Genomic DNA, 15,255 nt, shown 5'->3' with positions numbered 1-15,255 from the left:
CAGTATAAAGGTATAACACAAATGGCAAGGAGAAACAACATCATTAATAATACAAGCAGCCGTTGTTTATCAATCTGGGAAAATTATAAGGTAATTTAAAGCTTCGGTTGGAGAAAATCACACACACCTGAAATCCCTCATGCTAGTTGTCAAGCACAGTGGTGGAGGAGTGATTATCGGGGCTTAATTTATAGCCAGAGGCCTTCAGCACAGTGTGATATATTTGCTCATTACATTAAAGCTTGTCCAATATTTTGTCATACAAATGAGAGGATGATCACACACGGTACAGAAAATTACAGAATGGCTGATTATGAAACAAATCGAGGTAGCGATGATCTAGTCAAAGTTCACACTTCAACCTGATTGATATCCTGTGGTGGCACCAGAAGAGCTTTGAAAGGAACTGAAGCAATCCTGTGTTCCTCAGCAAAAAAGGGCTATTGAATCCTGGTGTTTACTTAGTCTTCCCATGACTTCATAATGAAGGCTAATAGCATTTTAATAGCAGCCTGCAGACCTCTTTAAAACAAAAAAAGATAAAACGGCTCTCATAAAAAAGAAAAAAAAAAAACATTGTTTCTCCCCTTTTACAAATTGGCAGGAAGACACTCTCACCCCTCAGCACAGGCCACGGCGTCCACTGGGACCGCCAGCGTGGAGCGCCGCTTTTTCCTTTCCTCTATTCATCCGCTCGAGGAAATGCGCCGCTGCTCTTTTCTAACCGCGCGGTGAACCCGCACCAGCTTAACCTTCACAGCCGAGTGCGAGGAGTTTGAAACCACGACCAGCAGTCGTAAGAAGCGCGTCCCGCAAAAGCATCCACTTCGCCACGCCACCTAGAAACGCAGAACAGCCCGAGTCGACACGGAAGCTAATGGGATATTTAGCCTTTAAAGTGGATAATTGCAGCCAATTGCAGACCCGCTCGCTGCTTGGGTCTTTGCGTGCCGTCTGAAACCCAGCAGCGATGCGCCACAGTTAACTCGCACTCATTTTTTCCCCCCTCTTCCTCTGCATCGCTTCATTTGCTCTCCTCCTTCTCCGTCTTTGTGCTTGCTCTCCCCACGGCATCCCTCCTTCATTTTGCATCTCTTTGTCCCCATCTGTCTTTTCTGCCTCCTCTCCCTCAGTGTGTTTTGCCTGCCATTGTTTCATCTCCTGTCTCAAACACGTTTGTTTTTGTCTGTTTCTGTTGCAGTGGTCCTACGGATTCTACCTCACTCACAACCAGGGCCAGAACGGCTTTGAGTTTTTCTTCAAGACCAAAGAGCTGAAAAAGAAGTGGCTGGAGCAGTTCGGCATGGCCATGTGAGTGTGCTTTTTCTGTGCAAGTGCAACGACGCGATGGTCTCACGTCACGACACGTCGCTCACCCTGTTATTCTGGTCCGCGTGTAACTAAGGGATGACAAAAATGAAAGTGACGCAGAGGGGAGTCGGCCGGGAGACACGCTCATACCGAACATTGCATTCAGACAGATGAATCTCTCGCCGCGTGTTGTCGAACTGCATCGACCGGTTCTTGTCCTGGACCGGGTCCAGAAAGTGGCTGATTCCAAAAGTAAACAATAGGTGAAAGAAACAATAATCTGCAGTTCAGCTGTAGAGCCGAGGCAGATCCAGTTTAGCACATTGTTCCGTTTTCCAAAGGAAAGCCCAATCCGTGGTTTTTTAGGCTTTCTTTCTAAAATGAATCCAACCTGAGCGACGGCATTAACTTCGAACAGATCGAATGCAGCAGAATTAGCCTGCACTTGCATATGTTCAGGTAACACAGGTGAACCTTGTCTGTACATACTACTGACAGACACTACTAGCAGGCAACAGTTTATTATTCCACACGCAGACATGCACCTTGCCGGTAACTTTCCCAGGATTACACCATCTGTTGTTGACAAGCACTGCAATCCCCCCCTTCGCTATTATTGTCCCCGTGACAGAATGTACAGAAAGGAGTAGGAGTATTATTTGTGTCTGGGTGAACAGCATGTTAATGCAGTTGATATATATTCACTGTTCCTTTGTCTCTGTTCGGTGTGAATACTTAAGGGATTGTCGGGTGTTGATCCAAACTTCCTTTCCTTCAGTGTTTGTTTAGCTCTTTTCCGATGTCATTAACATTATCTCTCCAACTCTTGTTTAGGCTTGGGTAGCTAATTATTTGCTTGCATACTTTAAATGGAGAGTAGACGGGTTTAAAAGTAAGGTTTTGAGAAGTGTTGATTAGTTTCCTTGCTTGCACTTGAAACAGCTCCACTGCTGTACGTTTGTAGAAAAATGAAGGAATCCTAACGTCTGCTGACACCCATCACTAATTAATGAGATCAATAATCGTTCCCTTTAAAAGCAGCAATTAGCCATTTAGACTTACTTTGAAGTGACTGTTTTACCTGCATGTTGTGAGAAAACTAACTGTTCATGATGGTTTATTAGTTGTTGAAAATTATTATGGAGGGCAAGATTTTTAGCTGCTTCCATTCACTTCTATTGTATTCAATAACAAAGCAGACTATCCTTTTGACACAGTTGTTGGGAGAAATAGAAGTGCCAGGGGAAAAATTGATGTTTCTAACCCATCTGATAATGTTACTGAGGTTAAACCTCAGAATAACAGAAAAAGAAAAATTAAAGGTAAAATCCTAGTGCTTGCTGATAACTGAGGTACGTGTTATTAATAATTTATCTTGTTGCTACTTCTAGTTATGAAACAGTTTTACTGGCATTCAAAATAGTTACAGGAAAACGAAATGAGCGAAATAACATTTTATAAGTAACAAGAAGAGCTCTTAGAGGAAGTGGGGATGAAGAAGCTGAAGTGTTGATGCGAGACTGAGAAAACGGGAGCTATATGATTTAGCTCGTGAGGCTAAATTAACAAGCTGCAGGAACAGAGAGGTGTTGCAGAACAATCACATGTTCTCGCTCACGCTCTTCATTTTCAGACCAGTCGACGTTTGGAGCTTTTAGTCACATTTTACGTGGATTTCTCCAAAAGAGAAATCACACCGGTTTAACATTTCTTCTTTGAAGAAGACACAGTGTTGTCTTGACAAGAAGATATTTTATCAGTACTGAAAAAAATGACCAATTTAAATGTTTTACAAGACTTAGACCGTGTTTAAAAATGTGTAATCTGTGCAGAATATTACCAGATTTTACTAGTGTTTGTTCTTGATTTATTCTCATCATCTGAGTGATTTCATATTAAATCAATTTTAGAGTTTGAACAAATTATCCAAATTAACTGTGCAGTCCAAACTCAATAATAAAAAAAAACTCAGCGCAGTGCTAATAAAAACCGAACTTCGCTGTCATTAGTAGTAACATTTCTCTCATGTTGTCGACAATTTTTAACTGGACGTTGTTGAGAAATAATCTTTATTATTGAACTCAGGAACTGGAATCAAACTTCTCTGTTGAGCATCTTTAGTTCCAAGTCGGTGCTAACTACCATTAGCATCACAAGCTAACAATGTTTCTCTCTATCCTGTGTGTTCAAACTCATGTCCACATGCATACATTTTTCAGCACATAACTTAATAAGATGCAAACCATCAAAAATGCTAGCTTACGAATGACACCAGTCACTTTTACCTGCGTTAGAAGCCATGTTGAATACTAAACACAGAGCTACTTGCCAGCATTCAGTTGAAATCCTGGCTTCAGGAGGCGTTATGTTGTATTTCTTCTTTGTTGTTTTATGGTGGCTGGCAGCCCATCTGTGGTGGTGCATTGCCACCACCTATTAAACTGGATTGTGGGCAGGAGAAACAGAAAAAAAAAATAAAATAAAAAATCTTTCCATCTTAATAATTAATCTTCATATTAAATCACACTCATATTAAGTCTGTATTTAAAAAAAAAACAACTTAATTTGAGTTTTTAATTTACTGACATCACTGCTAAAGTGTTTCCAGTTGTAAATTTAATATTTTCTATCTCAAGAGATTTATTAAAACCTGTGTGTCGTCTGTGTTGGACTATACATCTTCTGAATGCAGTAATATGAGGTTATCACAGCTGGATGGCACTTCGCAAATACATCTTGCCATTTTATAAAAGACAGTCTTAATGTAGTTGGTCATTTTTAAGGGGCAGCTGGTTTCTGAAGTTTAGTTGCACCTGTGTCATTACACAGAGCAATAAAAGTCAAGTTGACAGAAAAAGGACGGCTGAAAGAACTTTATTTGGTCGTAAAAATGCCAACTATGTGGATCAACAGCATTTTCCATCATGGCCACATTCGTCCTATTTTCCACAGAAAAGGTCAGTTTGACTAATTCTTCCAGCTTCCAGGAAAGCAGCTGCACAAATGTAAGACGGTCAGATCATACCTGGATACCTGAACTGCAAAAAGTCTTATTCGTGAAAACCTGGGCATTTCTTTCCCCTCTCTCTCTCTCTCTCTCACTCACTCACTCACTCACTCACTCACTCACTCACTCACTCACTCACTCACTCTCTCTCTCTTTCTTTATCTCTTTCTCCTGCCTTTGTTTGTCTTCATCCTTTCTGCACGCTGCACAGACACACTTGCTTCTTTGTCCCCAGGGGTGGAGGAAGCCTCTCGTGTTCATTTTGGGAGCAGACCTCGCCTGTCTACTCGCGGTCCTCCCCTTCCCACTTCAAAGAAGCGTATCGGTTGAAATGCTGCTGCAGCTGCGGAAGAGTTTGTCTGCCGCAATTAGAAGTAAAAGGGGGAGAGAAAAAAAAGCAAAAACAAAGTGTTGCTCTCTGCTTTCAAATTTGACATCTTTATCCAGCAGCCTGACAGTTTGCAGCACTGAAACAAACCGACTTAACAAGCACAGTTATTTTTGTTCATTCAGTTACATTTTTATATATATATATATATATATATATATATATATATATATATTTGAGCCTTCCTAAAGCGGGCTGGTTTTATGAGAGGTTTAACGTTTATGCCTGTGCTCCTTTTATTTCTTAGATCAAACATCCGTCCTGAGAACGCAACCAACAATTTCCACGAGTTCCGGATGCACACCTTTGAGAGAATCACCTCCTGCAACTCTTGCCACATGCTGCTGAGGTAAGAGGCTCGTCACTCTTCACACGCATGCACACCAAAAAAGAGACGAAGCCGGGGCGGCACAAAACATCGTCAGACACAAAGACGCTTTAAAACCGCCGTCACACAAGACCTTCAAAAAAAGGCCTCGACTCTCTCCCCCCCCCCCGTTCCTCTCCAGTGTACCCCAACAATCCATTCGCCGCTTCGCCTTTCTCTCCCTCTCCTTCCTCGGCTTCGCTTATACAGAACTCCTTTTGAGCTCGCTGAATGCTATCGGCGACCCAGAGGACTGCGCCTGGCGGTCTCTCCCCACAGCAGGGACGACTGAGTGGTTTCACCTACAGAAGACAGGCAGCGAGAAAAAATGTCTGTCACACTCCGGCACTTCTTCAAGGCGACGGATGGAGAATGGGTACGAGATTATTGCTCTGTAACAGAGAGGGAGGCGACGGAAAGAGGCTGTTTTCTTTTCTTTTCTATTCAGTGTACTTGTAGCTTTTCTTTCCCATTTCTTTTTTCATAGTAGCTGGTAAAAAAAAAAAAAAAATCTGAAAAAGCTGCTTGGATCAGTTTGAAGACATTTAGCTTCTCACTTGTCACTTAATTGGGTTGAATATATTTAGATTAGATATCAACATGTAATGTTCCATACAAAATCAATAATGGCCTAAGTTTTTGTTGGCCAAAAGTGTGTTGTTTTTTTTGTTTGTTTGTTTTGCTGAAATCAATTACTAGCAAGAAGGGGGTGGTGATTTTTTTATTTTATTTTATTTTTTTTGCCAAAATCCTTTCTGGCAACAGATGACTTCGGCCATTATTTTAGGAAGTTGAGCTTGTTAACCTTTAGTCAAAACGCTGTGTGTGTCAGACTACCAGCATTGCACATCAACACGTTGCTCATGGTGGCAGCATGTCGTAGTAGCTCTGTTGCGTAAATGTAATCCTGATTTGTTCTTTTTGTAGACGGTTTTTTCATAATCGTTTTGGTGGAGAAGTTGCATGTCGGACAGTTATTTTCTCTCTCGTTTCGGATGCTGGGCAACTTGAAGGATTTTTGCTCTTACTTTTTTACTTTTGAGCAGCTGTTATGGCGTGTAACCCGTGGCAACAAAGTGTTGTTTTTGCAACTGGGAGCAGCTGATTAGCATCTTAAAAGCTGAAGTGATACGCAAAGTACGACCCCAAATACCAGAGGAGTTAAAATAGAGACTTAAAGGGTGCAGAGCTGAAGAAACCATCTTTTCCATTTATTATTATGGGTAAGAATCACATCTCAGACTCCAAAGTTGCCCTTCTTTCTAACTCTATGCCCAGACACTGATTTAAGGAGGGACAGCAAAAGCAAATGAGGTGGATTAGCAGAGTTTTCCCAATAATTGAGAGATGTCACTGTCGAAATATTGTCTCTGCTGTCTGGACATTCAGCTGTTGGCATGTCAGACTACAAACACAGCAACAGTCTTCAGTCAGAGGTCTCTTCAGACTGGTTGCGAGACCGACTGCTACCAGAGATCCTTCCTGTTCACATCATCGCCATCTGCAACGATTCTAGAGTGTACAATCCCTGGGGCTTTTAACGCAACTTTTCCCAGAATGCTGCGGGGTTGACATGAATTGTAACATTTTGAGGCTTTTTGAAACGTCGGTGCCTCGTCAGTATAGCAGTCGGTACTTCTGATTCTGTTTCTATATGAGATTATTATTTCATATATGGTGTCGATTCACAAATCTCACCTCAAGGCACAACGCAAGTCGAGCCTCTCCAGCTCATATCAAAATGTATAGTAATCAATTTGAAATCGATTTAATTCATATCAATACAAATAATTCAGTTTAGTTACAAGAAGATGTTACTGTCACCATGAAGTGCCAATTAGTCAAATTTATACTGGCATTCCATTTTATTAAGAAAAAAATGACATTGTGTTAGTGTAGAAATATCACCTATTTGTGACAAATATAAACCCAGCTATCTTCTTCTAGTTATGCCTGGTTACTTTATCTATGTACGCTGAGAAACGGGGAAATTACTTAATGGCAGCAGTGGGTCAAATAATCACAGAAGAGTCAAATTAGAAGCATCTGGTAACAGATCAGTGCATAAGACTGACATGACAGTCATAACAGCGCCTGGTGTGACCATGAAGGAGTCTTCATGAATGCTTATGACGGCTCGGTAAATAATGACACTTTCAATGCAAATTTTCCGTTGAAACCTTGCATTAAAAGTCCATTAAAAGTGTCAACTTTGCATTGACAGTGCAATGATTTACCAAATAATGCAAAGCTGACGTTTTTAATGGACTTTTAATGCAACTGTTTGAGCAACTTTGCATTAAAAGTGCCATTGTTTACCGAATGACACTTCATGACGACATTCATAAAGACTCCTTCGTGTTCATAACAGGCCTTGTCACGTTTGTGACGGTGTCATGTCAGTCTTATGCACACCCCTTCAAATAAAGTGTTGCCAAGTTTCTTTTATGAAAAATAAATTGATGTAGAGAGTAGTCTTTTTTTTTTCTTTTTTTTTGGCAGTAGCAGTTCCTTCTTCCAGAAAAGACACGGAGCTGAAGACAGAAGGAAAATAATTTGTTCTTCTTATAGGGAAGTTTATGGAGGAAGTTGGCAGCATAACTAGTTAGCAGCTGCATCCAGAACAGAAGCACAATTTGACACTCGAGAACCTTTTCCAGGCTGTGATTTCTATAACTGATCAATACACATTCTCTTATTTCATGAAATAAGGGAATGTGTATTGATGATCTTGACGATGGCATTTGACAAAATGTAATGTTTGCTTGTTTCACAATCGGAGACTGCCTTGTTGTTGAGATGTGCTATACAAATAAACTTGACTTCCACACAATATTAGGAGCAATTTCACGAAACCATCGAGCCATTAATGCTTTCTATAGGAAGTAAAAACGACAAATATTTGTGTTCGCAAGCTTCCGAGGATCACCGGGGGCCAGAATCGGTGCTTAATTAAGGTCGGATGGAGCAAAACATCGTAATTTAACACATGAGCCATGTTCTTTTTTGTTCCAAAGCAGCAGCTCAAAGATAACGATTTAAACTTTTCCTTTAGAGAGATTAAATGGATAATTAGCCAGAGCGCAGGACTTACTTTTTGTCATTTATTAGGGGGCTTCTGGAGTTATGCAAAACAAAACGGGTTCATTGCACTGTTTTTACTCCGAAGGTTTAACGGTGCTAACTGATGCGTGAAAGCTTCAGAGGTTTGTTGGGGAAGATTAGTGAACAAACCTTAAAGCAGGGTTTGCACTGCAAAAACATAAAATCTTTTTAGGTCTTGTTTCTAGTGTAAATGTTTTATTCCACTTGAAATAAAACAAAAGTAACTTACAAGCAACTTTTGAGCAAGAGGAGCTTATGTAAAGTCAATAATTCCTTATTATTGATAAAATACTTGTTCCACTCGCAAATTTTCTTAGTTTTAAAATCGGAAAAATGTCAGCTTTTTAACAATTAGTACTTTTAAAATCACTATTAAAGGATTATTGAAGCTGAATCTGCACACTCTCAAGATTCATATTTGTCTGAAAACAAACAACAAAAAAATAAAAAAAAATAAAATAAACGTGAGAATTTGAGCTTTATCCCAAGGAAATCTACCTGACGGCTCAATCGCAGTCCAAGAACGGCACCGGCTGGAGCGGCGCGGTGAGCTAACCGAGCTCAGTGCTGCACCTCTAACAAGAGGAATTAACTTTCCAGGCTGTTTCACAGCCCGTCTCCTTAAACCTGACAGAGTGCGGCACGGTGCTAAATCTTACACCCACCCTCCTGCCTAAGTGTGCTGAAAGCTGTTTACTCTTCCTGCTTGATCATCTGCTGCTGCTCTCCTGTCTCTGCAGGGGGGTCTTTTACCAGGGCTACCTGTGCTCCAAGTGTGGCTTAGGTGCCCATAAAGAATGCCTGGGACGCTTTGGCTGCTGCGGAAAAACAGGTAAGTTGTCCTCTCACATCCCCGCTTACTTTCTGGGGAGCCCCTTAAACTGAATTTTATAACCTGAAGTGCACTTTTATTGCAGAACACGAGAGCAGTAACACGTTCCACATAAAACTGTAGTGTGAAAATAAAAAAAAGTTAAGAACTTTATACCTGCCTCTCTTTTTTTCCCGAAACTAAGGTCCAAATATTTTATCTTTTATTTTTTTTGGTGTGTAACAGATATTTATTCTGCAGCTTCTCTGCTTCCCTAGGTGTTTTTGAGTGTGTGTGTGTGTGTGTGTGTGTTTGTTAAAGGGAACGTCACTCTCTGTCGCTGCATAGCTCCCGATGCCTAACAATACTTTTACAGAGGAGTTTTCTAAAACTTTTCATTACGTCCCTGCGTGTCTGTCACTCAGCTCCCTGTGCAGGCACAATGACAGCTTTGTGCGACGTGGAGGCAACTTCAGAGAAAAACCAAAGAGAAAAACAGGCCTTCAGAAACCAGCTTAGCATGTCCGCCGAGCCAGTTTTTACGTGAGGCGGCGTGTCTGTGACAGGAAGAGCTGAAAACTGAAACTATTTTATTTATTTATTTATTTATTTTTAGCTCCTTAAAGTGCCCAGTTGTGTTTTTGCAACATGTTTTCTTTTCTTTTTCTTTTTCTTTTTTTTTTTTGCACTTGGGCTGAACCCTTGTAGTGCGACGGTGATGCAGCTCGTTGCACTCTTCACCTCCGTGCATTTGGGTTCCCCGTGGAAAACCGCCACCTCCTGTTGGACCTGGCATCCATCAGGGCGCAGAGGCAATACTGGCGCTTTCAGGTCCACCTGGGTGCCGCGGTTTTCCGGACGGAGGAGATTGGGGCGATGCCGTCGGTCAGAGGGCGCCGAGACGCTTGTTTGAATTTACCTTCTAAAATATTGATCTTACCACTCTAGTATCGATTCGATTCTGATACCGACTTGGTATCGATGTTATCGTCTTTTTGGATTGATCCGCCCCACATTTAGCCTGCAGGCAAAATGCTACGATTTGATATATGTGGCAGCTGTTGTTTTGTTTGTTTTTTTTTTTTTTTTTTTTTTTTTTTTTTTTTTTTTTTGCTTTTCACAGAGGCTCTCTACCACATCAAAACACAATGAAACACTCTTCAGTAATGTGGCTGTAAAGTGACAAAATGCAACAACAACAAAAAAAGTCCAAGAAGCATGAATGCATTTGCAGCACACTTTCCTGTACCTGCAAATTTGCCCAGAATTTGATTTGATTGGTTGCCTTTTTTGCTTGTTGGCCTCGGGATTATTTCACCGTGTGGCACAGATTAGACAGCGGGGCGTCGCGTCACGCAGAGCCAAACAACACGGCGTTAAAAGCCTACATTGGCTTGTTTGTGTCACCGAACGATAAGGTTTTTTTTTTTTTTTTTTTTTTTTTGCTGCCTTTATCTTTCTTATTAGCTCCAGTGCTGCTTGTCTGCACAGCAGGTCAAGGTTCAAGCTTAGGGAACAACAGGCCTGCCGAGGGAGGCGTGCACGCTGGCGCTAAAAGTAGCGCTCAGATTTGTGGCGCTCCGCCAGCTGGCGTGTGTCTCCTGCGCAGGTATGCGTGTGTGTTTGTGTAATTGCTCTGTTGGCTCAGGTGTGCGTGCGTGCGTGCGTGCGTGTGTGTGTGTGTGTGTGTGTTGAACGCAGTTGCGTGTGTCCGGGGGAGGAAGGTTGGTAATCCGTTCCTAAGGGAGCCAATGAAAGAAAGCGGTGGAGCAAAAACCACAGGTCTGCCCCCCCCCCCCTCCCCGCCTCCCTCTGCCTCGTTACCTCCTCTATCCCGGCTGTCAGGTAGCGGCAGCGCAGCAAAACAAAGCGAAGCGCGGTCAGACGCGAGCGTCCGCCTTTTCCACTAATGAGGGAGTGTTGCCTTGTACCGATGAGTGTGTGCAAGTGTTTGCGTGCACCCACTAGCCCGTCATTCACTATGCCTGTTCTCAAACTTCTTTCAGATTCCGGCTCCGTCAGAACTCAGGTGAGCTTTGTGTGTGTGTGTGTGTGTGTGTGTGTGTGTGTGTGTGTGTGTCCATGCTGATCTGCGAATGTGCGCTTTGTGTGTGCGTGTGTGTGTGTGTGTGTGTGTCTGCAAAGCTTTGAAGGCTGCTCTCCTCTGCAGCTATTTGCCAAGGAGACTCCAATTGACTTCAGTTACTGCAGCAATACCCGATGCCAGGAAATTGAGTGTTTTCTGTAGCTTTAACCCGAGTCGCTGCTTGTGAAACTGCTGTATGTTTTTACCTTTACAACGTTTTCAACTTGCTCCGTGCTGCAAATCAGACTCGGCTTTCCTGCTGTCAGCTGCTGCGCTAATGAGAAGCGTTTGATTCTCACTTTAACTCCTATGAAACTGGAAAGGAGACAAAGTAAAAAAAAAAAAAAAAAAAAAAACCTGTGCACACGAGAAGTATGCAAAAGTGTGAGCTTTACTGGATGAATAAAGATGCTTTGCTCTCTGCAACTCTTTTTCTGCAGCAGTTCATGTTGCAGAATTGCTACGTTGGCCTGTGGGTAAGAGCAGGCCAGCTTTTTAAATATTAATAACTTGTGTTCGACTTGTACACCCCAGCTAAAGATTTTGATCCCAGTTTTTAGGGCAAATGAAAAATTGATCTGATGTTGTGCGTTATGCTGTGTGCTTGAGATGAGAATCAACATGTGAGGCTGCTTTGTTCTGAGTTGTGTTTGTGTTCTTGTGTTTTCGCAGAGCAAACATCGAGATCCAGGTAAGCGAATTAAAGCGAGGTACCCTCCCACTCTGCACACATCATTCTAGCACGCTCCCTCCCTTACGAGGGAATGTTTATAAGCACAGACTGTTCCCTATAAGAAAAATGATCAGACGTCAGCATGCAACTTTGCACTGTACAAGAACTCATTAGCACGCAACGAAAAAGGATTCAAACCCTTTGCCTTCAAAGCATATCCTCAGTAGCTGTGGCTCTGATTCAATGCCTGTGTCGTCTAATGTAGCTATGATCCATTAAATAAATCCATTTAGTTATTAAATATCTACCAAATAAACAGAGTTACACATGCACAGAGAAATTGATGCACCAAGCTATGCATTGTCAGGCTTTAAAACAACTAAAACGGAACAATTTTCAGTTTTGAGTTATTTCAAATGAAGAAATAACTCAACTGTAGCATAGAGATGTAACATGCTACAGTTATTGTTTAAGAGAACAACGTATTTTGTACATGTTGAGACATTTATGTGGTTCATTCAGGCCGCAAGAGAGAGCAAGACTTTGAGCAGATTATAAAAGGGGCAAACAAACAAAAGTTTAACAAAGGTCTGTTATCGGCACCACTTAGCTCTCAAACTCCTTTTGACAGCCTGGTAAATATCTAAGAGTTATGGGAAGGATTTACGTTAGAGCTATTTCTGTTTTATTAAGGCTTCCCCCACCGACTGTACTAAGTCTGTCAACACAGCTCTTCTGTGTTCCTCAGTTGCATTTCTTATGGGAATCAGCAGGCATAAATCTGATTCAAAATGTTAAAAAGTTAGCTACGTTAACATACAGACATTTTTTGATAAATAATAAAATTAAACTTGGAAACTAAATACAAAATGTGACAGGGTGACTGGCATCCTAAAAAAAGTCTTTATTGATGTATCTAATATAAAGGCCTGTAAGTATCTTAAATTCATTTTAAAAATGTGTAAGTTGACCTTAAATACATTAATCACAGGTCTTAAATTTTGTCGTTACAGGACTTTTTACTGACATATATTCTATGTAGTGTTTTTTTTTTTGTTTGTTTTCCTTGCAAACAAAAGTTTGAGTTGCTCATCAACATCTTCTTTGCGTTCTGTGACTGACTAAGGCTACTACTAACTAGTTGTTAATATATCCTTGCTAGGTAGGTAGCATGTTTTTGGGGGGGGGGGTTTGCCCATGCTACGTAGCTAGCATGGGCAAAAAGACTTGGCATCTCCAAGTTGGATGCCAAAACTAGATGCAACAATACGTGACACAATGGGGGTTAAAAGCCTAGAGAGTATGGTAAAATATGTGATTTTCTTCTGTAAATTTCTGTCAGGGGACAGGTCTTAAATTTCAATCATAATAGTCTTTAAAAAGTCTAAAAAGTCATAAGTTTGAGCTTGTGAAACCTGCACAATCCCTGATTTAGAAACCTAATGTAGCAACGATGTACCAATCACCACATTTTCTTCTAAAACCCCAGACCACCTCTGCTACTGGATATCAATCAGTTTTTAGTTGAAACCAAACCTGTAAATCTTTTGTCAGAATGTCTAAATTGTGTAGTTTTTTTTTTTTTGTTTTGTTTTTTTTAAGTCTGGTTCCCACTTTCTGTCTCTCTGCAAAAGGACATGACTAACACTCAGTGTGTGCACAGTGTTTGTGTGCATGCCTCCATTCCACTCAGTTCCTTTAATCGCTTCTAAACCAGGCTCTCAGCACTCATTTTTTCCACCCCTCCATCCATTATGCTGCAGAAAATGATTTCTGGCTGAAGATGCATTAAAATCAATAGGCATTAGATTGGCCCCGACACCTCGGCGTTTTATGATACTTCGCCGCCTCTGTTCTTTGTCTATTTTCAAACGGTGCGCTAACATGTGGCTCGTCTTTGTGTGGAGGGGAATGGAATTCGTGGCCCCGAGTCTCGATTCTCCATGGCCCCCCGTGTCTTTAGAAGTCCCATTCAGGCAGGATGGCACATGTCAGGCTGCCAGCCACAGAGCAGATGCTGAAAGAAAAGCACGGCAGATATAGCTGTGCTAGCTCACAGTGCAGCACTGCTGACTTCTCGTTTATTTGGCTTTCGTCATGCCAGCACTCGTTTTTTTTTTCTCTCTTTTTTTTTGCAATATTCTGGCATTGCCAAACTCAATTTTTTTTTCCAGAATTCAAAAATAAGATATGTAGAAGTCTTTGCATTGTGTATGCAAGATGTGAGGCTGGCATGAGTGGATGTTTCACAAAGGCAAATTTGATCTTTTTGGTTGAAAATCTTTACTAATGTAATCAAAGTGAAGAAAAACTATTTTAATAAAGCTTTTTTAAATATTTCAAATCTTTTAACTCAATGCATGAGGCACTAATACTCTAATTGAACAAAAATCACTATCGCAAATAGAACAAACTGTATTATTACTTTTATTGGACTTTCTTTCAGACTGCACAGCAAGGAGTCAGGAACATGATGTTAGCGGGAAAGCAAAGCTCACTCCCACTTATCTTTTTGTCTGAAAGCAGAACAACACGGTGCACTGTGTCTTATCTTTAATATTCAAATGAATCATAGGTCCACCTGACTTGTAAGACCAGCAGACTGAAAAACAAGAGCGTTGCCATCTGTGTGTGTGTGTGCACGGGTACACTCGTTCTTTCTTTCCGTCGTATACATCTACCTCAAAAGCCATGAAGAGTTCAACAAAGCAAACATACCCCGATACCGCCGCCACACCACTTTAGATTAGCTTTAGTTGGCATAATGAAATAGGGGGGGGGGGAGAGAATTAGCAATAAGTAGCACAGAAAGCTTAAAGAGCTTATGTAAAGCCTCAACCCAAATAAAATTATCTGGAGATAATATGTATGCAAATATGTCAGATGTACGCAAAGTAAATCTGGGGAAATCGTCAAACAATAAACATAAACAAGTAGTTTATCTCGTAGTTTCGATGGAGTACAAAAATATGCGGTGTCACGTTTCAAAATCCCCTTTTTTGCCACACAATATTAAAACATTGAAAAATCGCATGGTGGTTTAGTGCTTAAACAGAAGGCAACTGGACTCCTCTTGTTTTTTTTTACAGGTGTTTTGCTTTTCTAAAACGTGTCTGTTTTGAACATGGATTGGAAGCATCAGACTTAATAAGTTGTACTCAGAACAATCTCACTGGCGGAGTCACTAATTGGCCATTAAGGTTGGTCATGTGACTCACTGGCCAAACCCTAAATATTACATCTTAAGTTACCAACATTTCAGTTCAATTAAATTAATTGACTTGTTTTGTTCACCTGTCTTTAGGTAGGAAAAACAAAATTACATTTCTTAATCTTATGCTTTGCGTCGATAAATCTTTACCCACCTCAGCATGCCAAATGCTTGAAGTGCTCCTCCAACCGATCAGATTTATGAATAACTTGGCTCATAATTACTTGACTGCTTGGGCTCACCTATAAACTTTGTGTAGACCATTAAACTGTCAGCACCAGCATTTTTTCTGTTAA

General features: G+C 41.0%; 1 protein-coding gene across 3 annotated transcripts in view; it reads left to right on the top strand.

The window, feature by feature from the left end:
• Nucleotides 1-15,255, top strand: part of vav3a (vav guanine nucleotide exchange factor 3a) — a 106,424-nt gene that overhangs the window by 71,616 nt on the left and 19,553 nt on the right. For all 3 annotated transcript variants that reach the window (XM_015002705.2, XM_015002707.2, XM_088001252.1), the window contains 5 exons: nucleotides 1,202-1,311; nucleotides 4,954-5,055; nucleotides 8,919-9,010; nucleotides 10,996-11,018; nucleotides 11,748-11,766. In XM_015002705.2, the coding sequence (XP_014858191.2) occupies nucleotides 1,202-1,311; nucleotides 4,954-5,055; nucleotides 8,919-9,010; nucleotides 10,996-11,018; nucleotides 11,748-11,766 (346 nt within the window). The remainder of the gene's footprint in view (nucleotides 1-1,201; nucleotides 1,312-4,953; nucleotides 5,056-8,918; nucleotides 9,011-10,995; nucleotides 11,019-11,747; nucleotides 11,767-15,255) is intronic.

The sequence above is a fragment of the Poecilia mexicana genome, unplaced genomic scaffold (genome assembly GCF_051168715.1).
Source record: "Poecilia mexicana isolate PSO_F unplaced genomic scaffold, ASM5116871v1 scaffold_20, whole genome shotgun sequence".
NCBI classification, from domain to species: Eukaryota; Metazoa; Chordata; class Actinopteri; order Cyprinodontiformes; family Poeciliidae; genus Poecilia; species Poecilia mexicana.
The sequence above is the reverse complement of the archived record's forward strand: the minus strand, read 5'-3'. Positions and strand labels throughout refer to the sequence as shown.